The sequence below is a fragment of the Cuculus canorus genome, chromosome 5 (genome assembly GCF_017976375.1).
Source record: "Cuculus canorus isolate bCucCan1 chromosome 5, bCucCan1.pri, whole genome shotgun sequence".
Lineage (NCBI taxonomy): Eukaryota > Metazoa > Chordata > Aves > Cuculiformes > Cuculidae > Cuculus > Cuculus canorus.
This window is the reverse complement of record NC_071405.1, coordinates 53959622-53986079: the sequence shown is the minus strand read 5'-3', so window position 1 is coordinate 53986079 and position 26458 is coordinate 53959622. Positions and strand designations below refer to the sequence as shown.

At 39.4% G+C, this 26458-nt stretch overlaps 1 protein-coding gene across 2 annotated transcripts in view; it reads right to left on the bottom strand.

The window, feature by feature from the left end:
* STARD9 (StAR related lipid transfer domain containing 9) overlaps positions 1 to 26458 on the bottom strand; it is a 106514-nt gene that overhangs the window by 2450 nt on the left and 77606 nt on the right. Inside the window, exons 22-32 of one of the 2 annotated variants that reach the window (XM_054066693.1) lie at positions 21969 to 22159; positions 18415 to 18898; positions 6094 to 17205; positions 5051 to 5248; positions 4417 to 4600; positions 2984 to 3130; positions 2280 to 2385; positions 1621 to 1763; positions 906 to 970; positions 613 to 818; positions 142 to 221 (exon numbers count right to left, since the gene is read on the bottom strand). In XM_054066693.1, coding sequence (XP_053922668.1) covers positions 142 to 221; positions 613 to 818; positions 906 to 970; positions 1621 to 1763; positions 2280 to 2385; positions 2984 to 3130; positions 4417 to 4600; positions 5051 to 5248; positions 6094 to 17205; positions 18415 to 18898; positions 21969 to 22159 — 12916 coding nt within the window. Of the gene's footprint in view, positions 1 to 141; positions 222 to 612; positions 819 to 895; positions 971 to 1620; positions 1764 to 2279; positions 2386 to 2983; positions 3131 to 4416; positions 4601 to 5050; positions 5249 to 6093; positions 17206 to 18414; positions 18899 to 21968; positions 22225 to 26458 lie in introns of those variants that run through there. The other variant, XM_054066692.1, reaches the window with a different exon arrangement.

The window sequence follows — 26458 nt, the reverse complement described above, 5'->3', positions numbered from 1 at the left end:
GTAGCAGCCTGGCTTTTCTCCCTGTTATACTGTCACTTCTGGAAATGCAAGCATGGGCTTCCCCTTCCTTTTCTTTCTGATTTTGAACCGTGAGTTGAGAACAATCACTCCTTTATGCTTCAGTGAGAATGTTCACTTTACCTCTTTGGCTTCTACGGTAATGCAGCAGAAATCCCGGGGTTGCTTTAGGTAACAGAGGGAAGCGTCTGTCACTAAATATACTGTGGGGAAAGAAACACCCAAAAACAAAAAAGAAAGGGGGGAATTAGACTTTGATGACTTTCATTTAAAATGTACACACGCATTTTATTTTAACTTCTTGTTGCGTAACAGCAAGGCTCTGATTCATATGCTCTAATGGGGCATTAAGATGCTTTTTCAAGCCACTTCAGATTTATTTTGAGTGTCTCTAGCTGTACTTCTGCAGTGAGATATATTTACTATGATCTTTACATTGCAAAAGTCTTGCAAAATGGAAATTCCCGTCTTTAATAACGACATTGTTTATTCAAACCTGGAAAAAAGAAATAAGATGACTCAATTGCTTTCTGGCTGACTACCTGAGAAGGTCTGTAATGGTGATGGCTGCCAGTCATTTGTGTTGATACTCACCCAGCTGAATATGGCTGGTTACCTTCTTGTGTATTCGAGCTGTGTTGATAGTTCTGTCGTACAGATGCCTTTTGCCAGGGTCTCTCACTAATCCCCATACGGAGGGAAGAGGTCTTTCTATGACTCCTGCTCCCAGAAACCCATGCCTTGTTGCTGAAGGGAAGACTTTATAGTAAACCAGCACCTCTTTCTCTGTACATTGATACCTATTGAAGACAAATAAAAGGTATTTGCACAGAAGAGGACCAAATACATAAAAAGGTCTCTTATTATAAAGACCCACATAGACTTACTTCCAACCACCTGCTGCTTGGCATGCGTAGAGATTCCTCAGGTTATGAGAGCATGCTTCCATTACCTTAGAAAACAATGACAAACGTACAGCTAGGTTGTACAAACTATAAATTGTGTTCAGTTTTTGCATGCTGCTACACTATCTTCTAGTCAAACCACTAAGGTGGCTTTACCACAAAGAGTTATTTTTATCATATATATCATGCTAGTAATCTTTAAGGATCACTATTATTAGCAGTGAGATTGACTTGCCTCTCATTCTCTGCTGAAGGAGGAGATAGATATGTATAAGCCTAAGCCTGTTATTGTAGCCTAAAGAAGATGGGAAATGGGGAGGACCACGTATCTCCACATGGTGGCGGAGCGACTCTACCTGATCTGAAATATGAAGTTGATATGCTTTGCCGCTGACTGCACACTCGTGCCTTGCCATACATAGATAGGTAAAACCTGCACTGTAAGAATTTTTGGGTGCTAGAGAAGTTCAGGACTTTCACTGGCTTCACTCAAACATTTCAGCTGATACACAACAGTCTCTCTTGAACCCCACAGCTGCAGCCTGGCTTGCTTCCCCCCACCATTTAAAGTTGCCCAGTGTTTGCCTCTGTGACTAACAGGTAACTAGTGGTGGTGTGGAACAGCAAGGCTCGTCCTGCACACTTCTGCTACAGTAGGGGGTACAGGACTAAGTGAAAACTCTCCTTATTTTCTTACCTCAGTGGTAGCATTAGCCAAGATATGTTTGGATAAATCTTGGTATCTTTCTGTTGAAGAGGAGCTGACTGAAACAGTTAATCCATGAGTGAAGCTACAGCTGATGCTAGTAGAAGGAAGGGGTGGCTGAATTCTGCTGGCTTCTGCAGGAAACCAAAAACATGAAAAGGAAAACCGTGACCACTATTCTGCTAATAACATTCCTTGTCTAGGCAATCCATGTATTGGTATTAGCGCCACTCAAGTTTAACAGCTATTACCATAGAAAAGCTAATAAAATAACACAAAGAAGAATAGGTAACATCCGTCTTGGGGATAAAAATAAGAGCTTGCATGTTCAATCCTGCGCTTGTTGCAGCTTTATAGTCCCCCTCCTGCTTCCATGGTTCATTCAAAGCATTATCTTCATCTCTTCTCAGAACACTGTAATTTGATGCTACCACATCAAAAGACAAACTTCAGAGTGACCACCATCTACTTTTCCAAGAAAAGCTAAGCAAGCTCTGGCTAATAGTTGACAGTATTTTTCTGAAGTCATGTAATGGTAAGGACATCCTCAAAATACCTAGAATCAAATTAGACTTTGAGTTGCATAAATGACATGTCTCATTAGGCTTTGGGATACGACTCAAACATAAGCAGGTGTATGTTTTACTTACCAAATGTTGAATCCTTCTGTAGTTGCTCCAATACATAAAGCTGACTGTTTCTAACAGCTGAACGACCTCGTGTATCTCTTGAAAGCAAAGCTTTTCCAGAAGAAACCTGGTTTAAGAAAGAGAAGAAGTGGTGCTTTTGGTGAGAAATGGGAAAAATAAATCATGTTACACAACAAATGGAATATCCGCAGCAATTCTGCCTTACAAAGCGAGAAGTTCTCTTTATCATACGATAACTCCTCTGCCTTTTACCAGGTGAAAAAGGCATTTTATCATTATGAAATGATAGCTTGGCTCATGAAGTTTACCAAACCAAGCATAAGGAGCTAGCACAGATGCATACACCAAAAAGTAACTTCAGGCACACCAAGAATATCAGGTTCCGGTTTATCACAAGAAAAGTCTTGTTTCTAAACCATCTGACAGATAGTGGCATTACCGACAAGAGTAAACACTATCTGTTTTTTATCTATGTGTTCAAAAAAACCCTCAGAAAACCAAAAGTGTCATTGTCCTTTGCAATTACACGGTGATGCTCCCTTGACCCTATGCCACCCCTCTGTGTGCTAGGGCCATAAATTTGTCCTGCTTGCTAGCTGCGACAGATTACGAACCACCTCATAAAACATTTCTGTTCCTATATTATTTCTCTGTTACTGTTGAAGCATCAGGAGACATCAGTCTCAAAGACAGTTGTTTCTCACCTCTCCTTCCTGGCTGCTGAGGTTACTCGCAGTGTAGGTAGCAGTGTTACCGCTGTTGTAACCAGATGTTGGGCCAGAGGAGAGGCTGAGGCTGGAGTCTGTGCACAAAGTGCTTGTACTCGCAAGAGTCTTCAGCCTGGCTTCTTCCTGTAAAAGGCATCACAGTATTACAAACAAGAAGCCGCACAAAACTTACCTTGCACAACAGCTGGTCAAATCAGTAACAGCACTGAAAGATGGAAGAGAAATCATCTAAAGTCCATTTTCTTTCAAGGAGTGTTGACAGGACAAAAGCTCTTGCCATACAGAAAGTATTAAATAAACAGACTCATTTGAAAGACTAAGATTAGATAAGCCATAGAGCGAATCACCCTGTAAAACCTGGCAGTCCGGGAAAATGCAGCTTCTGCTGTTGTTATTCTTCACATATGAGAGTTCAGGCCCCATCAAACCAGGGCTAGGATGTTTTTAAGGAGAAAAAGAAGTTAAAAAAAAAAAAGATCTCTTCCCAGTCCCATATGTTGCTCTTTGCCTACTTCTAGAAATAGCCCCTGACTTAAATTGCTGGTCAAATGTAGTTGTTGAAGACTGAAGATCTTACTCTAACCAATATCAGCACAGAATGATGAAATAATAATTACATAATAAGAAAATACTGAGAAATACAAGATTAGTCATACTTTCAAGGGCAGTTTTAACTTTGGATTTCCAACTCAGGTGAAGTACGTCTACATTTCACAAGAAAAACATGGCAGAAGATGTGGTAAGATCCAGTCATCCAGTGCAGGTGCCTGGATTTGAGGTGCTTTAAGGGGTGCTGAGCAACGAAATGAGTGTTTGTTGCATTTTGTACCACATACACATGTATGAGGAGACGACATCTGCAGCCATGACTGAAGCTGCACTGTCAGGCAGTGACCAAGTGTATTGCATAAAAGCAGAAACTGAGCAGAAAAGAAACATCCTAAGGAGGTATTGTCCTTCCACCTGGGAAGAAAAATGCACACACTTGGACTGTGCAAGATTGGTAGCAAAGCACAGAAGAAAAACACAAAAGTACAAGACAAACATGCACACAGAGGACAATCTAAAAAGAGAAACAAATAAAAGAATAAAGTATATACTGAAATAACTCAGTCTGTTATACATTGGCAAAACTCTTCCACAGGCTGGGCAGATAGCCCACAGGATTGCTGTGTAAGATCAATCCAATGAGAAAACATTAGGAGTTTCAAGAAGATGTAGTTCAAAAGCATGAAAGGTATCAGCTCAGTATTACTGAGATACTTTTAAGCTCAAATTTGCTTTTAATTCTTCTATTTTTGTACACTGATGTGTATCAAACAGAAGAATTACTAAGCTGTGGTAATGTTTCTTTAAAAAAAACACATTGATGTGAATAACGCAGAACGTTTTCTTCTGTAAATGCTCACCTTCTGTAACTGAGAAAATATTTGCTCCCGTATACGCCTTTTTTCTTGTTCAGCTCTCTCCCGAAGTTTGTCCCTAGCTCGTGCAATTTCAGATTTGGTTTCCTCTCGTGCCCTCTGATAATCTCGGAGCAACAGTTCAATGTCAGAAGGATGCTGAATGCTTCTTCTTTTTGGTTCCCGAACCCTGTAAGGATAGGTAAACACACATAATTACTTTATATCAGCTCAGCTGACAAATTACCACGTTTAGAAAAATCAGCTTTCAATACTGAACAGGAGAACTTGCCAGAAATGCAATAAAAACTACTGCATCAGCCTCCAAAAAGTTTCTTTGCTCATAGAGGCTACACGGACATTAACCTTGGAAAATGATTATTAAGATTGCATGTCCAGTTTACCATTGAGATTACACTGAGCATATGGAGAGCTGACACTAAGTCAGCTCTCCATATGGTCTAAGGTTACCACTTTGGTGTATCCCAAAGTTTAGATTTCTATCCTAAAGTTTAACACTTCCGCATTGAGAAGAATTCTGCCACAGAAGTATCAGATGTCAGTAAGAACCATTAACGTGCACCCATCGTGAACACTGCCAGTGTTCATCAGGCCAAAAGAGAGGTTTCTAATGCCCTACCTGGTATTTTCCACCACATCTCTTCTCAGCTGTTGCAGATATTCTCGGCGTCTGCTGGGGAGATCAAGATCCCTCTGACTTGTATCCAGCGTCTGCAACAGACTCAAATGCTTTTGAGGACTTAGACTTCGGCTTCTTTGGTATCTTTGCAGCCTTTTTTCTCTTTCTTTCCTCAGAGTTTCAATAGTCCTCAGGTGTCTGTTAGGGAAATGTAGTTACAGCAACAAAATGCACCCTGTGAAGTTATGTTTTCTAATTTTTTAAAACACTTTAATATTAGGTAGCTTTGTAATATAAAATTTATAGGAATCTAACACTGTACATCCCCTTACAAATACCCCTTTGGCCCCATACTGACAGATGATGCAGAAATTCTAAAACTCCACTACTTTTGTAACAGTAGAAAATGCATAACAGGGTCTTGGTTACTGCTTATGATGGCTGAGAGGCAAACTGAGGATGGAGACTAATGTAACTAGTTCTATTTTTTTTTAGTTACAACAGCTTCCTAAACTGAGTGCTATAATCCAATTGCAAGAATCAAGGATCTTGATATTTTCATAATTTACTCAGCATATTTATGAGTTTTTAAATTTGTTTTTGCATACTCATACAGCAGCTTTTATTCACAGAAGCACGAATGAGATATTCCCATAAATAGGATATACTAATTATTTTTATGTTGCAATAAATCAATTAAATATATTCCCATGAACACCAGGTAGAGATGATACTTTCATACCATGAATACCAGATAGAGATGAACTTTCATAGCTGCTAGAAATTTTAGGAGTGGGGTGACTAGATTTTAATTACACCAAATCTTATACTTTTCCCTATTTTCTTGAAGTAACCCCAGTTTTTGTCTTAAATGCATTACTTAACTGTATATAAAATAAGGTTACTACTGTATGTCTTCACATAAAGTTCATTCAGTGTAACTGAATAATTAAGTGCTCATTATGAATTGTTATTTACACTGCACGAAGCATATGTGAAGTGTATTCAAAATACTTGGTACAACACTGCTTTAAGGCATTTACCTTTCATAAAGTTGCTGCTTCACTGGAATCGCTACTGGGTCATCTGCTGTTCCGCTCTGAAGGGCCCTCAGCAAGGCATCTGTTTCCCCAATGCCATAATTGAGCTTCGCTTCGGTCAGTTCCACAGTAAGGGGATGCTGATGCAGATCCAGGTGAATGCCCGACATGATCTGAGCACGTTCTCTCTGAAGCCTCTCTATCTCTCTGCTCCTGCTGTCACAAAGCTGGGATTTCCCTTCCATTTCTGTCGCTTGTGTGCTTCTATGTTTCTTTTCTGCCTGACTCCTTAAGTCAGTCACGCTGCCACTCAAGCTGAGTAACGAAGGAGAAGGGCTGCCCTGAACACCACACCAGTTGCTAAATTTGTTGTGTATAGGTAAGTCACGGAGACTGTAGCTCCGGGGCCGGTACGGCTTTGCAAAGGTAGTACTTTTGTTGAGAGGAATTTCTGTGTCGCATTCACTTTCAGTTACAGAATCTGTATTGTTGTCTTGGAAGGAAGCCTGCACACCGCTCGTATCAGAGAGGGGGTCAGGGCAGCTGTCTTCATTTTTCCAGAAGAAATCGTGGAATTGTAGAGAAGATGCTCCTACCAGAGGTTCTAAAGACACGCCAGAATTTGTCTTACTTGAACAAATGACATTAAGTTTTTGATTAAAAAGCAAGTCAGCATTTGGTGGTGAGTAGTTATGAATCAAAGTAGAATTACCAACGTATTTTTTGTGTCCAATTCCAGCTGAAGAACTTCTTTCTCCCCTCGTAACATACATAGAATTAAGTGAATGTGCCAGTGGACTGCAGTCTCTGAGATCATCTGTTAAACATTCCCTGTGGCCTGACATCTCCAACATACTACTTGAGTGATAGAGTCGTTTTGCACAGATGGTAGTGTGGGTGTCAACCGTGAGTCTATGCTGTTCTTCCAAGTCTTTTGAACCATCCTGTCCTACAAGCTCTTTGGCTGCTTTCTTATCTGAGAAACTTCCAGATTTCTTTCTTACGTCCTTATGATCTCTAGAAGTGCTCATTTCACTGTCTGTTTCTGTCTGTGAAAAACTGTCCACATGAGGTTGCCTGCTGGACTGTGGCCCTGCCCTCAGCTTTCTCTGCTTGTGAAGGGAACTTAAAGCATCCCTTGAATATCCAAGAGGTTCCTTAATAGGGCTGACAGACTTGCTGAAAGCAGCCTGGCTGCTGGGACTAGCACTAAGCGTAAGAATAGGGGAAGAGGCCCTATCAACTAGCAAGGTGTTTTTGTAATAAAATTTTCTTTCTGCTGGAACTTCTAGTTCATTGACACTTCTTTGATCCTGAGCAGAAGATTGTGAAGATTGAGAGGTGCTGTTAGTAGGGCTGCTAACTACAGTGCATGAAGAACCATCTTGCCCTGAACTCAGCGAAGATGATGTGACAGATGAAACTCTGGTACTCGCAAAAGCAACATTATGCTGTGTATTTAATGATGTTTTTTGAAGATCCGAGATAGGAGCAGAGCCTCTGGGTAAGAGAGGCAAATGCATAAAGGAGTCTTCCAAAATGCTGTCAAGACTGTCATGGAAGTCAGGATTGCCCAGATTTCTCATCCCTGTTTGTTCTTGTGTTCTTTCTTCAAGAGAGAGTGTTTTCTCTTTCGTTTTTGGAATCTTACCTACTGTATCTGCACCTATTCCTTTCCAATCCACATTTACTGCCTGAGCTGCCCTCAATTCATTTTCCATTTTTGCCTCCACTTGTTTTTCTTCATGTTTGCTTCGAGATTCTTCCAAAATCTCAGTTTGAGTGCCTACATCTGCTGTAGTCTGAGTGCAGCTATCTGATCTAGTACCCTTTACACCCTTTTCAGCTCCTCTGTGGTTGATTGTGGCACGCTGCTCGTTATCTATAATACTCTTTTGAGAGAGGTTTCCCAATAGCTCAGAAGTGTTCTGTAGAAGCTGTGACAGATGCATGGACAGATTCTGCATGCTTGTCCAAGAAGAAGATTGCTGAAATAAATCTCTGTTTGTTTCCTGCTTTCTTGCAGAAACATCGGTATAACTTCTCTGATGTCTTTGTCTTTTATACCTTCCTGTAGTTGCTGTTTGTGTTCCCTGATCACATGTAATCCCTGGTAGTTTTTTGGAAGACCTTTCAGACTCAGAAGGATATAATAGTACAATTTCATCAACCTGCACTGAAGAGTTACCAGGTTGTGCAGAAGGATTCTCAAATTCAGCAGTGTTGTTTTCAGGATTAGTTTCCAGTGTTTCACTGGATACGTTGCTATATTGCTTGGTGCTGTCACTTGAGTATGCAGATTGAATGTTTTGTTTTACATTGTCCCATCCTTGAAGACCTTCAATGCTGCTTAAAGTGCTTGATAAAACTTTTGCTGTAGCATACGAACTGAGATGAGAATGAAAAGGAGAATTTTGTGAATTCAGTCCATTGTCTACACTGGAACATCTCATCACTTTATGATTTTCCAGGTTTAAAGGAATTTGATTACAAGAGACATCGCTTGCACTTCCAAAAACATACTGCTTCCAGCCAAGCTTGCATGATTCATCTTGTTGCCATGAATGAATATATGGGTTGATATCACTTGAACTAAAATGCATTGCATCTTTATTGTCTTGCAAAAATAAATCTGTTTCTGTCTGGTATCCAGCTTCTTCAACTTTCCCTTCACTACACTGAGCTACAGAACTACTCTTTGAATGGATGTTTGTTTCTACACCCACCGATCTTTGAGCTGTGTGCAGTAAGGATGATGGAGAATGAGTAATGCAGTCTTTTAAAGACTCGCTGCTTTGTGTTCTTGCTGCAATATTTTGTGAATTTTTTGGATCACAGTTTGCAACCTTCCTAGTTTGTGCAATTCTTTGCTGAAATCTGGGTTTAGATTTAACCTGTAGAAAGTTCTTTGATTCCTGCTTTGAAAATCTTTCAGTTCCATGAAGATCATCATCCGTTGGTGATGGAGGTTCTACACTCATGTTTAAATCTTGTAGTGATTTAGATGCAGAATATAACAAAGGATCTGCCTTAGATGAAGATTCTGAAGTACGTTCTAGATCAGAGAATACAGCAATAGCTGGGGCTGATAGTCTGTGACTTTGTAAATAAGGTCTCTGTTCACTTTTTTTATAGCTCTTTGTATTGCGTGTGGTAGAATAAAACCTTTTGCTCCTGAATTGCACCAGTTTGGATTCTTGAGGAGGCAAATCATGGTTTTCAGGTAAAAACATTATGGAAGTACTTTCATTATTCATTACAGAAACCTTTAGTCTTTCTGATTTTGGAGTCTTATTCATTATTACAGCATCTCCCATTGGTGAACAATTGTCTGCATCAGTGCCATCATCAACGTTATCAACACTTGAACCTTTAGTATGTTTGCAAAGCAAAATCCCTGTTCTACCATCTGTATTTGTTCTATCTGGCACCGGTTCTATCTGTTCACCTGCAGGCACATACTGACAAGCATCTTGCAGATCTGCAGGATTTTTTTCAAAACCCAACACAGTGTTATACAGTTGTCTGGGATCAGTGTGTCTGCTGTATGTGGGATATGTTGGACCAAGTGAATTGCAGGTGTGTTCCAGATCCACATCAACATCCCCTGCACACAGACTCTCGAACACTGTAACTTCTGGGCCTATTAATTCATTTGTAGAATTTGCGAATACACTAGTTTGCTTCTCAACAGGTTCCCTACTTAATATATTTCTCTGCTCTGTGTTTACTACTGCAAGATGTTCAGCCCCAGTATTTGAACGCAGTTCTTCCTCATTTCTGTTAGGCATTTTTCTCATTTGTCTCTCTTTAACACGAATTGCCGTTCCAGTATCCTCCAAAGGTAGGGATGGTAATAAAAGAGAATTATCATTTAGTACTTTTTCGATGTGTTCTGCACAAGCTCCTTGGGGTGGGACTTTATCCCAGTGATGCTGATCAACTTTTATATCACTGTTGAATTTTTTACAATTACTTCCATATACAGGTTCCCCATCTACAGCAGAACTTTTGTATGAAGTAGCCTCTGTGTCTGACACTGGACAATGCCTGTTTTCTTTGGCAAGAGAAAGTAAAATACTTCCCGAAGCATGTATTGGCTCATCAAATACCACAGCCTTATCAGACTGAGTGTCTTGTATTTGCAAAATAGCAAATGGGGAATGTTTCAACATACTTGTAGGTGAAATATCATATGTGCCAGTTTCTCCACGGCCTCTATCTGCAGTTAAAGAAGATTCTGAAGATAGTGTTAAGGAGGGGTGATCAACACTTGCAGATGCTTGGGGAAAAGCTTCTTTTACAGAGCACACATCCGTATAACTGGAGGACACTTGTTCAGTCAAAAAACTGTCTCGCAGAGAGCCCTCAAGCTGACTAACTATTGGAGAATTTGAGCTATCAAGTGAACAAAAAACATCAAAAGCACTGAAGTTCTTGGAGCTTTGCAATGGTGTATCAGTTGCAGTATCTTCTGCAAAGTAGGATGGAAGAGGCTCTGATTTTTTACTGCCAGTCTGTCCTTGGCTCTGAAAAGTAAGCAAGCCTGATTCTGGTATAGTCACACCAGAAGCGTTACTGAAGCATTCTGAGTACTCCTGAATTTTATTTTCTTTTATGTCATTGCAATTCTGGAAAGAGCCTTGAATTATTTTCTCCTTTTGATCCGTTACCATAACTTTTTCAGGGAGTTTCTTATTCTGAGCATGCATGCTTTCTGCAACTTCAGAATTATTTTTCCTTTCATCTCCTTTTTGAGAAACATCAGGGAAAGTTACATTTAAATCAGTTGATTTGTTTTCGAAGTATTTTGTTTCTTCAGAGAGAACAGCATCATTTTTACCTTTGTCTCCATTGCTGGCAATCAAAACATCTGTAGATGATGCTGGACAATTCAGGAGACCAAGATATCGTTCAGAAGTGCCTGAGTTCTTATTATAATTTAGAAACTCTTTGTTATAACATGGATTTTCCCAGAGAGATTTGTTCAGGCCTTCTGAAAGGGTTGAAGCATTCTCAGAAATCGTGCTGCCCGGCTGGTCTACACAACACTCTTCAGAAGTCCTGTGTCCCTGATTCTTCTTCTCTTTATGCTGCGATAAACTCCCTGAGTGAAGTACTTTGCAAGTTTTATTAATACTGTGTGACATTTTTGGCAAAGATATTTCTAGTAAAGAATGCAATTCCCCTCCTCCTGTATCTTCCAGTACTTCTTTCTCTGAAGAAGAAAGTGTGTTTGAATTATCCAAGAGCAGTGAATCAGGTGCAATAGTATCCTTCTCCTCTTGAGCTGGATCTTCTACAGAATTAAGGCAGTCTTTTGGTAGTTTCTTAACCATTAAATTCACACTGTGTTCTTCATTAGCGTTGTTAACATCCTGAATTATATCTTCAGAAACATCTATTTTGTCCAAGGAAAATGAGTTTCCTTTGGCCCCTTGCTGAAGTACAACAGTTTCAGATTCATGACCACCTGCACTGTAGGGAGTGGAAGAGCTGTTCTCATTGACAGGTTGCCTAGACACAGCATAATCAGGTGCATCGTTAAATACAAAGGACTCTTCCTCCTGTTTGTCCTCTATGGTTCTGGTTTGCAAAAAAGCTACATTCTTACTTTGTGTTTTATCAGAAGGATGATTGTCTTCTCCCATTTTGTTGACTGTAACAGGCTTACCAACACAGTTCTCACTCTCCATTAATGTTTCATAGTAAGGAAGAACAGCTCCAGTTCCAGCACTGCTGTTACATGGTTTTACGTGTCCTTTCAATGTAGTGGGAACATCTTCAACAGGCTGGGAATCATCACTTCTTCCAAAATACAAAAGATGATTTACAGACTGACACGAGGAGCCTTTGAGTAAACCTTCTTGTTCTTTTTCAGTAGATTTCAGCATTGCTGGTAAATTTTGTTGCTTGCTGATGTCTTCACTATTTCTAGAAAAGCTGGTAGACACCCACTGGCTTTCTCTTAAGATTTCATTTAATTTGCTGTCATCATGTGTCATTTGGCAGCTGTCTTTGGTTTTAGAGAATAGTTCATGCGGGTTTTGTAAAATTATCTGTTCTACCTCATCTGTGTTTTCTACAAACATCTGCTTTTCTTCTTCTCTTTCGGCCATTTCTACTAGATTCAACAAATGCACTTTCTCCTCCTTAGCTCTGGAGGCTACTGGATCCCATTCAGGAATACCACATCTTTTTCTAACAGTATTTACACTCAAGTTTTCTGAAGTGCTGTGCTCAGGATATTGCATAGAGCAACTCATAGACGTCCGGCTGTCGTCTTTAATGTGGAGACTTTTAAATTCTTCTTCTATTCTATATTGGTGAATACTGGTACTATCATCTACTGAATATTCATATGAATCTGTATCTTTCATGACTGCGTTTCTTGTATCTTCAACAGAGTTCACTGAGCCACCATCTTCACTGACTTCAGTAGGATCAGGGTACCCTGAATCATCTTCTAACAATGTATTCTGTTCTAGTTCTGAAGCTGTCAGGTATTTTTCAGGGATCTTAAATTGATTTAAAATTTCTTCTTCGTCATCCCTGCCACTATTCATCTGATGTAGAGCTGGATACTCTTCAGTGAATAAAACTTCTTCATCTGTGCATATAACTTCTTCCCTGGTAGTAATCAGCCCCTCAGTGTGCATCACAATTTGTTCTTCACTCTCAGTCACTTCATTAACCTTGTCTTCCTGGGGCACACAGTTTGGTAAACAGTGTTCAATTGAATTGCTACAATTTACTTGTCCTTCATTTTCAGGTTTTGCTAAAATATTTCCATGCCTACTTGTGCTTAGTACTATTGCAGTTACGTCTTCTGCAGTAAACACATTTTCTATTGTTCTGTTCATCTGTAAAAGCCCCTCACAAGTATCAAGGAAGCCTGAAGTATTCTGACTAGTATCTGTTGTGTGAGAATGCAGAGCTGAAGGAGTGTTTTGGGGAGCAACGGAAAACTCTGGTGAATAAATATCTATTTCTATTTTCTTGCTTTCTTCTTTTTGGTAAAAGCTGCTTGTTTCAAGTGAGCTGCCAGAATGCACAAGTGTTTTTAATTCCTGAGTGTGTTCTACTCCGGTGCTGCCTACCTGCAGTTCATCCTCTGCCTCTTCATGTGTCGGGCACAGATCTGTACAAAACTCACGTTGAACTTCACAGGCTACAATATCATTAGGTTTCTTAGGATCCTCTGCGAGATGAACGCCTTTGAAATCCTCTTCATGCCTGCCTTCAGGTACACTTTGGACTTTAGCTACCGGGTAATCAGGTAAACTTTCAATCTGTCTGGATTTAATTTCCAGTGCATTTTTTTCTAAGTTGATAGTGCTATTGATTAACTTTGTTATTTCTTCATCAGTGTTTGCTTTTGTATTCTGATAAGGAAACATAGTTTCTCCCACGTTGGTTTTTGGGTTTCTTAAAAATTTGGATTCTTTATTTATATACAGACTCCCCTCCTGAGAAACAGTAGCTGATGGATTTGTCTTGTATTCAAATACTCTTCCCGACTCTGAGTTTACATCATCTTCAATAAGCAAGATATCCTCTGGGCAACAGCTTCCAAAAATACCTTCTTTCAATTCAAGTACAGATTTGTTCTGTGTTTCTGTTTCCAAGAGAATGGTTGTATCAAATTCCACAGAAATGTCGGTCATCTTGTGTGTACTGTTTTTCTGCCCTGTTGATTTTGAAGAGGATGTTGTGCAAAGACAGCCAGAATGTACGTGAGAACAGCTTTCTCTGGTACCGACTTCCACAGTAAGATTAGATACAGCACTGCAATCTCTGTTCACTGTTGTGACACGCTCCAATAGTTTATCACAATTTTGAGTCTCAGATGCACTTTGAAAAAGCTTAGTTTCTGTTGAAGCTTTGTAAAATACGCTTGAATTGGATTCTGGGAGAAAATCATTTGTACTTCCACAAATAGCAGCAGGGAAGGACTCAGTGTCTTCCCCATTTACATTCACTATGAGATAATTTAATTCATTTACCACTAAGTTTTCACATTTGGATGAATTTTCTTTCTGAAGCTCAGCCTGAGAATTCAAGACATTGTGTTCTTTTCTTTCACTGCTTTCCTCTCTCGTGTTATCAATGCATAATGTAGAAAACTGTTGGGAAAGGCAACTTGCCTGACTGTCCGCTAGAGCACATTCACGGGAATAATCTTTTGAAACAAGTTTGCTTTTGAATTCATAATGATTCAGAGAAGACAAGTCTCCACCCTTTGGTTTGTATTCTTCACTATCTCTGAATGAAGGCACCTCTGGTACAATCTCTGCCAAGTTATCTGTGCTCATTTCCATACAGATAATCTCCCTCTGAGACATCTCTATTGGTGTTGCAGATTGGTCATAATTTACACTGTGAGCAACAACTAAAGGGCTACATCCATATGTTGTCTCCTGTGAGGAAAGATCTGTCTCTGTTGCTATTTCTTCTGCAGATATTTGATCATAATCCTTTTCTTGCATTGTTTGCAAATTACTCTCCCTAGATCTGAGGAGATCTACCATCACACCTGATTCCACTCCTTGTCCCGCCAATGTCTGAAACTCGTAGCTGCTTAAAAGAGAGCAGTTATCATTTGTTAAGTCATTGAGAAAGAAACCTTCACCACATGTTGGTATTTCCCTTTTTGGAAAAAGCTGCTCATGGTTTCCAAACTGGACTTGTAAAACCAGTCCACTTGTCTGTGTTGAGGTCATATTATGAGCAAGTTCAGTAGAGGATGCAGCAGCAGACGCACCAATAGATGCATTTCCACTGCCTGAATCTGTCGTATTTGATTTTGTCATCAAATTATTGTAGTCATCATCAAGACCATCTTTTTCACAAGTTCTGAAGAAATTATCTTCTAAATTTGCCTCTAAACAGCCATTTCTTTGCTCCAAAATGTGCACAGGCAACACAGAAATAAGAGGTGTTTTTTTCAGATTGTGATCTTTTAGCAGCTCTGGATGAGTTTTGGGGAGAGAACTCTCTTCTTTCCTAGGTACCAGTGTCAAGCAGTCTGCGGTGGAGGCACTTTCCAAACAACTGAATGTTTGTGTGCATTCACTGGTAGACCTATAAATAGACAATTCATTCAGATGTTCTTGTTCAGGTTGATTCGAACTTGAATGTTCATAATAATCATGTTTTGCAGAAATAGGAACAAAAGAAGAGCTTGGTCCTACTGAGCTAACAAAAGAGGACAGAACATCTTGCGATACCAAGGAAGAATCTTCATTAGAGTTTGTCCATCCCTTAAGAATCTTACCTAATGAGCCACTCTCAGAAATTCTGCTTGCAGTTGTTGTAGTTTCAGGTAAAGGTACTTCTGATGTATCAGAGGAAAAAACTGTGTTTCTTTCGTTTATGTGATGTGGTAAGTGAGTAATGTTGTGCATCTGCTTCGAGCCAGAAACAAAAAAAACTTCAGCAGCTGACTGCTTTAGATCATCTTTCTTCAGCCAGAGTTCTGGTTTGCTCAAAGAGCATAGATGAGCTTCTTGAAATTCCAAATCTTCATGGGAAGAAGGTGCTGTTATTCTGGTGCTGCTGATATCAACCTTTGAGTCACACGAAGACCAAGCATCAGTAGCACGGAAAGGATTTCCACTTGCGTAATGCAGTCTTCTATCTTGTCCTACAAAGGAGACTTCTGTCCCCTTTAGCAACTGCTTGCAAGCATTATGGGAAGTGGGCTGTGGTTTACTATCCAAATAAAAGGAACTGTTCAGCTTCAGATCATAATTTGTCCCTTCGGTATCTCTGTTGCAGGTCTCGGACTCACAGTCTTCCTCAGTCTGTGTAGTTGGCGATTGAGGAGTTTGTAACTTCCAAAAAATCTCTGCTGGTACTTCATCAGATGAATCAGATTTGGATTCTTCTACTGGATCTTCTGGTAGCATCTCTTCTCCATCAGCTAAACTGTCCAGAGAAAAGCTTCTTTCAGGCTTTCCCAGTCTTCTATGAGATGCATATGACATCACCAAAGGTGAAATATGGTGATCAGTTCTGCTTTTGAAAAGCTTAGCTGGCTTATCATGGGCCTTTGATTTGTGAAATTGGCTTTTATTTTGTTTTTTGCTTTTATTTTCCTTTTCTGCCAGAGAGTCTTGTGACATTTGACTGTCATCGCTCTCAGAATCTTCTGGGTTGGCAAGACATTTATTTCTGTCAAAATCTTCTTGTTTCAGTTTCTCTGTAAAAGCTTTTGCATAAGCGCATGAGAGAGAATCCACAGAATAGGAACTGTCAGTATCAGAAATCTCATTTTCATCATCCTCTTGCCAGTTGCCCAGAACATCTGTAGCTGTTTTGGACATTCCAGCACTTAACATCTCAGCACTATGCCACTTCTTTTCAGCGTAAGAGAGTGGTGCCTGTGTGTTCATCTTAGTGAGATTTCCTACTGATGTTGCCACCATCAGAAATTCTCGCCCTTCTACTGAGGATTTCTCATGACTTGGCAAGGCTGAATCAGGCTCTCCCTTCCAGTTCTTGGCTGTTTGGTTTACATGCATGGATGGGGGGGGTACACACACTGTTTTCTTTGTTTCCTTAAGAAAGATTTCCGGAGAAGACCTGTGGCCTTTTCCATTGGTACCCATTCTAGTATTTTTATTGGACACCTGAGCTTTATTTTGTTCTACATTACTGCTTGAAGGCTGACTTAAATCTCCTAGCACCTTTGCTTTTGTCATCCTTGTCCCTGTAATAAAGGTTTCAGGCTCATCTTTCTCCTTAAAAAGATTAGGAGAGGATACTTTAGAGGTCTGGGTTTGAGATCCAGCTTGCCCTGGGTTGTTATCCAACTTTTCAATCTTTTTATCATTTTTATTGATATAAGCCATGGTAGCTGAATCATTAGAGTCTTTTTTAGCTCCTTTTTTATTTCCAGATGAAGATGTTTTTTGGTTTTCAGTTAGCTGCCTCTGGACTGAAAAGGAGATCCCTTTTTCACCATTAAGGTCATCATTCCCAGAAGTGTCTTTACCTCTTCTGTAAAGATATTCTACAGATGACAACCTCCCTGCTGCACTGTCTTCACAGCATCGATCAATATTCGGTGAGGTAGATAACTTAGAGACGGTCTCTGTCATCAACAAACAGCTGTGGAAATAAAGAAGAAATAAAGCGAAAATCTTGCTTGAATAATTTACTTAATGTTTCCACATCAATAATCTCTTGTAGTTCAGAGTAATGATGTTAAGCAAGAATCTTAATGCCTTTCAAAAGCAAATTCGTCAATAAGCATGCAGTCCTCTAGATATCCTGAAACATGTTCTGCAACACAAAGGAATCGCTCAATGCTATATAGTATAGCTCGGTATTTAGTCTTCGTAGGCTCAAGTAGCTGCAGATGGTTCTAAGTCACAGAAATCTGCACTGCAGAGTTTATTTCCTGTTTCCAGGACCATGCTGTGACAGACACCCTGGCACCCTAACCTTTTAGCACTGTGTAGAGAGGTTAATTTAGCTTGAGAAAGGTTGGCCAACTTAAAAGTCCAATTCAGAATCACTCCAATCATAGAAATATTCAGAAGGAAGAGTTTGACACTGATCAAGAAAAAAAGGAAGCAGAAGTTAGTTTTTACCAGACAGTTCTAGAAAGAGTTCACAAAGAGGTAAAAAATACAGAAAGGCTTGAGAGAGGAATGTAAAACAGTGAGAAAGACCATGTCAAAAAGCTAAGCAGAGAATGCACTGTACAGATCTTAGGAAAAAGAATAAACAGCTCACGTGACATACAATATAGAATCATAGACAAATTTGGGTTGGAAGGGATCTTAAAGATCATCCAGTTCCAACTCCCCTGCCACAGGCAGGGACACATCTCATTAGATCAGGCTGCCCAAGGCCCCATCCAACCTGGCCTTGAACACCTCCAGGGATGGGGCATCCACAATCTCCCTGGGCAACCTGTGCCAGTGCCTCAGCACTCTCATAGTGAAGAAATTCTTCCTTATGTCCAGCCTAAAACTGCCCCTCTCTGATTTATACCCATTGTCCCTAGTCCTATCACTGCAAGCCTTTGTGAACAGTCCCTTCCCAGCTTTCTTGTAGCCCCTTTCAGGTACTGGAAGGTCGCTATAAGGTCTCCTCAGAGCCTTCTCTTCTCCAGGCTGAACAACCCCAACTCTCTCAGCCTGTCCTCCTACGAGAAGTGCTCCAGCCCTTACATAGTAAGTTCACCAATACTTCCAGTTTTAGGATTGTTTCAATAGGCTGAAAACCATTCTGTGTTATAGGTGGCCACTGAAAATACCTTGAATTTACTTTACTTTCGGAAGTGCAGAGGATTGGCAGATGTTAACTTACCTGGGTACCTGAGGCAGATGTGGGTTACAGAGCAAACACTGCCTGTGCTGCAAAGAACCCGAACCCAGTGACTTTCTTCTCTTTTGCAACTGGTGATCTGAAGAGGACAGTACAGCAGTACATTTGTTTAGGACTTGGAACTGTTTCACACACTCTTCATGGAGCCAACAGCTAGCTTCCAGCTGCTCTAGGTTTTGCTTGGCTTCTAATAACTTCTGCTTCTTGACTATCCTTTCCAAATGGAATTTGACCTTTTTCCGTCTTATGTTTCTTTCTGCCTTTTTTAAGGAGTATCTTCGTAGAAGTTCCAGCTGTACTAGTCTCTTCTTGTTCTGCTGCAGCAGGGAAGGGCAGATTTCCAGCCCAATGGTACTCTGCACCTCAGCCTCTGCACACGGCGTAGGCTCTGTTTGCACCGCACACTCCCTCTGCTGTTGCTGAAGGGCAGCCAGTCGTTTATTCTCATTTATAAGCCACTGCTGGTCTGTAAACAAAGCAATTATTGAAGGATAGTAAAAATCATACAAAACCCATTGTTCATTACTGTCTTGTTTCTTAATTTAATCAGCCTTGAGAGCTCATTTAAGAAGAGAATTTCTACATAGGTAGAGCACAGTCTTGACAAATCATTTAGAGAAAAATATATCATTGTAGCACTTTCCTGATAAACAAAAGCCACTGAAATAAGGACTAGTGTAACAACTGCACAATATAAGCAGGGGTTTGGCTGATGTAGAAAAGGGCACTGACCTTGTTTGTAAGCAAAGAGTAGAACACAGTTTCTCAAAGATTACACTCAAATGTCACCTCAATTTTGTTGTTAAAATACAGTGGAAGCATTAAAGGCCCGAGCTCAATTCAGACATAGGCTATATATTCACAGTATTGAGTATGACTTCATTGGCTTTTTACTGTGAAACACACTACTATTTTTACTTTAATTATTCTGAAATCACACGTTAAATTTTGTATGTATTACTTAGGAAAGTATGTGCACTGAGAGCAGAGTTAACAAGGGAACTAGAAGAGGAAGTTGTACAAAGCTGAACGGAGACTGTGTTAATGCAGCGAATGGAATTTCATGCACACACTGATGAGCCTTCGGCTAATAAATTCCTACATTTTGAGGGAAAAAACAAGTACTTGTAAAATCTTAAAATTTTATTCACTTCTCATGACAGCATGTGAGTTGTTTACAACTACTCTAAAACAAACATTCTGTACCTTTTATTTCTATCCCTTCTGCCTTAACTTGACAGAACCAACAAAACCATAAAAGCTCATACCACCAGTCAATGCATATTTTTTGTAAAACTACTAGCCCGCTCCACAAAGAGAGTTAGTTTCTCTGATTTTTTAATGTCTAAATATGCTCAAAAACTGACTAACCTGATTTGATAAATATGTTCCCTCTGCTTACACATTTAATCTTCTCTAAAATTCAGAACCCGATCTTTGCAGTCAGCGGGGAAGGAGTAGAGAACACAGAACACCACACTGATTTGTTTTTAACCCTGGATACAAGACTACTTTACTCCACACAGGGGATGTGGTTAGAGGTTTTTCAGAGTGCACTGGCTTCAACCTGAGCTACTTTCTTAATAATATTTTTAACTTTCACATACAAAGCTTTTTTCTCAACTCTTTATTTCCAGTTCTGCCCTCTTCAGCATGTTTCTGGCAAGCAGAATATCTGGCAGATAAGAGTTTCCTTGCAATAGAGCTGAAAGCTCTAAGATGACAATCGCTGCTAACAAACTTGCCTCTGTCAGGAGCTGAGACAGAGGGCGCAGAAAAGGGGAACTTTGGTGTGTCACCAGGTGAAGAATTATATTTGGATGGCAAAAAAAAACTTGCCTGGCTGAGCTTCAGGTGAACACAGCAAAAAGAACACAAATAGACTGAAGCAGAGAACCAGTCTACAGAGCCACAAAATAAAGACATTTGGAGGGAACTCTTCTGGTTCTCTGTACTATCTACATATCTTAAGTCCATTTCTGCTACATCCCATCATCACAATTTCTTTTTAGTCTCTTCATTGTGGCTGGCAAAATTAAAAGATAGCAGAGCACCTAAGTTTGGGTCCGAGAAGCTTCAAAAAATTCACAGAAGTTTTCTTCTAGGAACCAATACAGGTTTTGCCAAGTGGGAATGGTGCCCTTGTAATAGGCATACTTTGCTTATCAAGATAACTGGATTAAATAATTCATGAAAAGACAAACTAGAGAACACTATAACCACCCAATTTCCCTGGTCAAAAACGTCTCAAGGTTTAAAATGTTCCTAAATCAGCTTATAAACTTGCTAAGGAGCAGCCCAACTCCACTAAGACATCTTGATGAACATGTCTGTCTGCAAGCAAAGCAGCACCTCGGGGAACAGAAGCCACTGACACTAAAAAATACCTCTCCAAATACACTGTGGATCCACTTTCTGACATTGCTATTTGTCATTCAAAATCTAATCTCTGATCTAGCCTTTAGTACTCTTGCATAACACCGTAGAAATTCCTAGAAATAACTCCTATTTGAGCCAAAGCATGGCTCTTTTTTGAATTCAGTTTTGGTTTAAAACAAATTCAGCAGTGGAGAATGTAATACTACTAATTAATCATCTTTAAAAATAGGATGCAGATTTTATTTACCCTTATCTTAATTTGTTGCACTTCAGTTTCTGCCACAGAACACCTTCCAACATTTTTTTCATACTATAAAAGGGCAGGGTGTGCGTTTGGAGGTATTGACTATATAAACGCCAGTGAAACTCTCTTTTCCTTAACTGGGGCTGGGATTTCAGTGTTCCACCTACTTCTCAGATGTGTTTTCTTTGTATTAGTTGTTTAAAACTCACATATCAACCACAGAAAATTCAATTTCAGCCATGGGTTTATGCCATAGCCCTATTTTTCCTAATGGCTGAAATTCATTAAAAACACGTGAAAATGGTCTATATTGTTAAAGGTGACATCATCAATGAAATGCACACAATACTTCAACTGACACACACGACTGTCTTGGAAGTGCTCCTTGTCTACTATTGCACCCTGTTATGAGAGCAGTTTCCCCTGAAAGCTTATGGCTGGAAATCCTCACAGTCATCTCAATTTCAATCTCAGAACAACTCATTAGATGAAACATTGGATGAAGTATATTACAAGAAAAACTTAAAACACAACAGCAGACCGGGAATACATTGCAATAGGGCAGAGCTGCACTACAGACTTGAGCAGAGCAAAGCTGCAGGGAGGTAGGAAAGGCAAGAGCTTGGGAGACGAGAGGCTCAGTGCCACAGGGGAGCTCCACGCTGGTGCAGTCTCTCCCAGCAGTGACCTACAGAGCTAATTAAACAGCGCTGCTGTTGCACTGCAAAGGAGGCCTTTTAGTCCTGTTAATCAAAGCTTAGTAACAGTTCCCAAGGGAAAGGTAATTATGAGATAAAGCTAGTAATAAGCCATAATAAAAGTCACATCCATAATGTGTGCAAAAAAACATGAAGAGAATGAAAAAATGCAGTAAAGGAAGGGAAGTGAGAGAGGGGAAGATGAAGGTACCTACTTTCTTGGATCTGCTGGTTGATTAGTGCTTGGTCATTTTCTAGTTCCTGCACTGCTTTGATCTGTCCTCTCAGGATCTGCTGCTTTAAATCCTCAACATAGAGCTGCTGCTGTTGAATTTGTTTTCTGTGGAAAGCTTCCTGGTCTCTCAGTTTCTGCTTGTACTCTTCATGCACAGCATATATTTCTCTGCTGTTGGAACTGTTGACAGTGAATTTAAACCAGAAATGAATACCAAACATTTGCAATAAAACAAACCATCTTACTAAAGGAAGACAGACGGTACTGAAGATATTGTTTTGTTCAGTAAGGGTGCAGTATGACAAAAACTCAAATGCTAAAGTAGCTGTGTATATGCACGTCACAGCAGGCTACAATCCTGTAAACGTCATGAATGCCAGAAAATATAAAAGCTCTCACGGTGAAGCAGAAAATTCCACCACCAGTAAGATAATAGCAAAAAGAATTTTAAAAATAGCCTTTTCTCGTTTTGCTGCAGATCTTCCAAAAATTAAATTTGGAGGGATGTTTATAAAATTTTATAATACTACATAGAATATTTGTCATCTAAGTACTCCAAAGTGCTTCATAGAAATGACAAAACATTCTTCTCTGTTCTCACATCAAAAATCTCCAATCTAAAAAGGGTTACAGGCATTGCTGAGATTACACTGACAGTCTCTGCCAGTACCAAGGAAAGAACTTGATCGCGCAATTCTTTGATGGATGCAACAACTGTATTAGGATACTGCTTTTATGGTTGGAGCAGAATTGTGATCAGAAATGTGAGTAACTTGTGAAAACTGCCTTTTGGTTCCTGGCTGCATGCTAAAATTTTACATGCACACAGAGAATTAACAATCCAAATAATATCCATTCTTCGCATGATCCGTGATAATAGTCAAAATACGTTAACCCTCTGAAAGGAATTATCAGATCAAATTATAGCATATATAAAGGTAACATGTGATCTTTGCCTGTTGTTTTGTTTCTAAACACCACATTATTATAAGTAACCTCAGAAAACTAAACCTTTAAGTCCAGAAAAGAAGTTTTAATATATTTTACTAATGAAGTAAACTATGTATTTATTATAATGATGTATTTACTATATTTTTAAAGAGAGCAAAGTTATCAAAACTCTAAAGAGTTTTGACCTGAAGGTCAAAAGAAAAAACTAAAAATTCGAAAGGGAATGCTTCAGAAACATGTTTTTTGTAAAAATCATTACCATTACAAGGTCATCTGTATGAAAAGAGCATTTGACCTCCGCTACACAGGAATTAATTTGTCATCTCCATTTAGAACTGTATGAATGTGTTCAAGGAAACCATTTCTACTGCAACAACTCTGAATCTGTGTGCTAGATTAGCAGACAAAACAGATTAAACAATTAGACAGTCAAAGTTTACAAATCTTCTGGAGCAACATATACTGTACTTCCTTAACGAGCAGTAGGAAAGTTTTACTACGTGAAAGCCTTAACATACTCAGTATTTTACAATATTACTGTGACTCTCTTTTGCTCGTCTGAGGAAAACAGAATTCAATTTGCTTTTAACATTCACATAAATTTAACGGCAGTGAGAATAACCAAAGCGAACATCTTCTGTTCAGTTGCCTGGCATGGTGCAAACAGGCAGAGTACAAACTTTGCCACTGTCATCTGCTAAATGGTTTGTGTCTGTTTGGGACCCATGGGAACAAATTATAAGAATAGGCAGCTCCAAGACCTATTTGTCCTTGGCTTGACTACAAAGATGCCAACATCTTTGTGGCAGATGTGATTTGTATTCTTTTTCCTCTCAGATAAGCTTTAATTGATCCCCAGGAAATAGGAATGAGATGCCTCATTTCTCATTCAGCTGAAGTAGGTTTGAATTGACACTTCACTGCAGCACTGGAACACTCGTATGACCATTACAAATCTCCATCTGTTCAGGTATTTCTAACAGCACAAACTCCCAGGGAACAAGCCCAGAGGTTAAAGCTAGACTGGTTGACTAAAGAAGAATCACTTTTCACAGTATTAAATCCAAAGGATATAATTTAGGAAAAGCTCACAGAGTTTTAATGATAAATCCAAGGGAGGCTTTCCTTGAATGCAGCTTCCAAGTTATCTTCCATGTTTTCCAAGGGAAATGTAATGGAGTAGCCATATAGCCTGGAGGCTAAAGTTCTGATCTGTGATAAAATCTCTCTGATTTTGGAGCAGTTATATCATCTCTGTGTTTCATGTACTTAGGCTGCAAGGTCTTCAGGGTGAGGATTGCCTCTGGATGCCTATGCATTAAGCTTAATACAGAGTTTTCCTTGATGTCAGCTGAAGCCTCTTGTAAATTAAATACATTAAAACTAATAAACCTCAATAGCAATGCAAATGTTAATTCACTGTGCATACTGTTGATGATTTCAACCTGGTTTGCTCACAGTCATATAAAAGCTCTGATTCCTATGGTGTTGGAAAGTTGAAAAATACGAGCCTAAATTTGTTACTGGACACTTGCATGACCTTGGGCAAGTCATTTAGCCTGAGACGTGTGTGAAAGAAACAAAACACATTCATCCAGGAGGAATGATGAGAATCCATTAACATTATCAAATACCAAAAAGAGCTGATTTCTACTCATTTATCATTATTAGCACCATTCTGTATAAGATGGAGGAAACTGAGTAAATCATTGCTAATAAGGCTGAAAAGCAAAGCATGAAAGTAAAGCAGTAGACAAAAAATTCTTGTTTTGTAACTCTTAGAGTTAGATAAAATAAAATTCCTCTTATGAAATGTCTCATACTCTTCCTAACCACGACTTTTAGCTCTCAGCCATCCTTTCCATAAAATTGACATATCAGAGTTCAAACTGTTAACAAATTGAAACCCAGAACATCTAAGGATAGGAAACAACCCAGTGTTGGATTTCAGTCCAAGGATCTCACAAGGGTAGCTACGCAACATCTGTTTATAGCAGGGAGAGGGTCACAAGGTCTTCTTATACTTTCCAATAACACTGAACACACTCCCAGCCCTCATCCCCCATACATTATAAAGTATTAGAGAATGAGCAATGCAAACTATGCACATTAATGTGTGTTGTCTGCTGTTCTCAGCAGCACTAGTGTATTCCCTCATGTATGTGGTACTGGCTTTTTGCTGAACTAACATAAAACCATAAGAACCTTTCCAAGAGGCATTTCCAAGCGCATATGTGTGTTTGCACACAGAGCAGAACACGATGCAGGCCAAACTGAAGTTACTAGTCACAGCTCTATACTATGACTACACCCTAAAAAGGCGAAGTACAGAAGCACACCCAATACTTCACTTCAAATCTTGGAAAAAGAAACAGAGCACAGCAATCATTACAGCATTATTACTGCTTTTGTTCTGGTGATGTGGCAAGTTGATACAACTCTCTCTCTCTAAGGTTTCTGTAAAAATACTGTTGCTGAAGGTACATATACCAATTGCACTTCTGCTGCTATTTAAGTGCCTCTGTGCTTCACCTCCTAATTTTTAATAGCACAAAACAACAACCAAGCAGGGCAGTAAAGAGAGATCTGAATACTGAGATTGAATGTTAAACAGCTTTTTATGAAGTAGCTTCTTAAAGACAGTCTTCCCAAGCGGAACAAAAAGATAATGACAACTCATTCAGAGGCACTTACATAACACAGGTATGCCAGAAGATATTTTTCCTCTGGTTGTGAGATAACTGTGAGAAGAAAATGACTGGCTCGTTTGGGATACAGATCTGTCTCTTGCAGAAAGTGCTGAAACCAAGAACGTGAAGTAAGTAATGCTTCCTTTCTACCTTCAAATATGCTATGTCACGTCAACATGCTCTTGCTGGTTTATGGAAATAACAAGAAAAACTGAACTAAAAAATGAGGTGACAATGGCCCAGAAAGAAAATAACAGACTCACACACACTTCATAGCTAAATCACCTAATAGACAATTTAAAGAACAATTAGTTTGTGTAATACATGTTTAAATCATTAAACTAAAAAAAATACCAATCCAGCTAGCATAAGAATTTAGCTATATTCTGTAATAGATAGATGAGATCACTCAATTCTTTCATCTAAAACATGTTAAATCAGACATACTGTTTAATTTAGACTTGAAATACAGGAATAATATGAGATACAGGAATCAAGCAGAGACCAATTTCTGCCATAGCTTGCATTTCTGCCTTCCCACATTAGCAATCTGCACTCGGTATAGTTGTAGCAGGAACTAATATAACCTCAGGACAAACATAAGACAAACAGCTTCATTTCTGTAGGTATCAAGACATACAGAAAATCTTGGTATCACAGGACTGGCATACAGCATATAAAAAAAAAGCAACCCTGCATAGATTTTCCTAAAAGCATGCAGATTTCTAGATGCACCAAATGCAACAAGAAGTATCAATTTACCCCTCCTCCATGTAAACATTTTAAAACGCCAAGTAAAATTACAACCCAAAGACAACAGCCTTATACT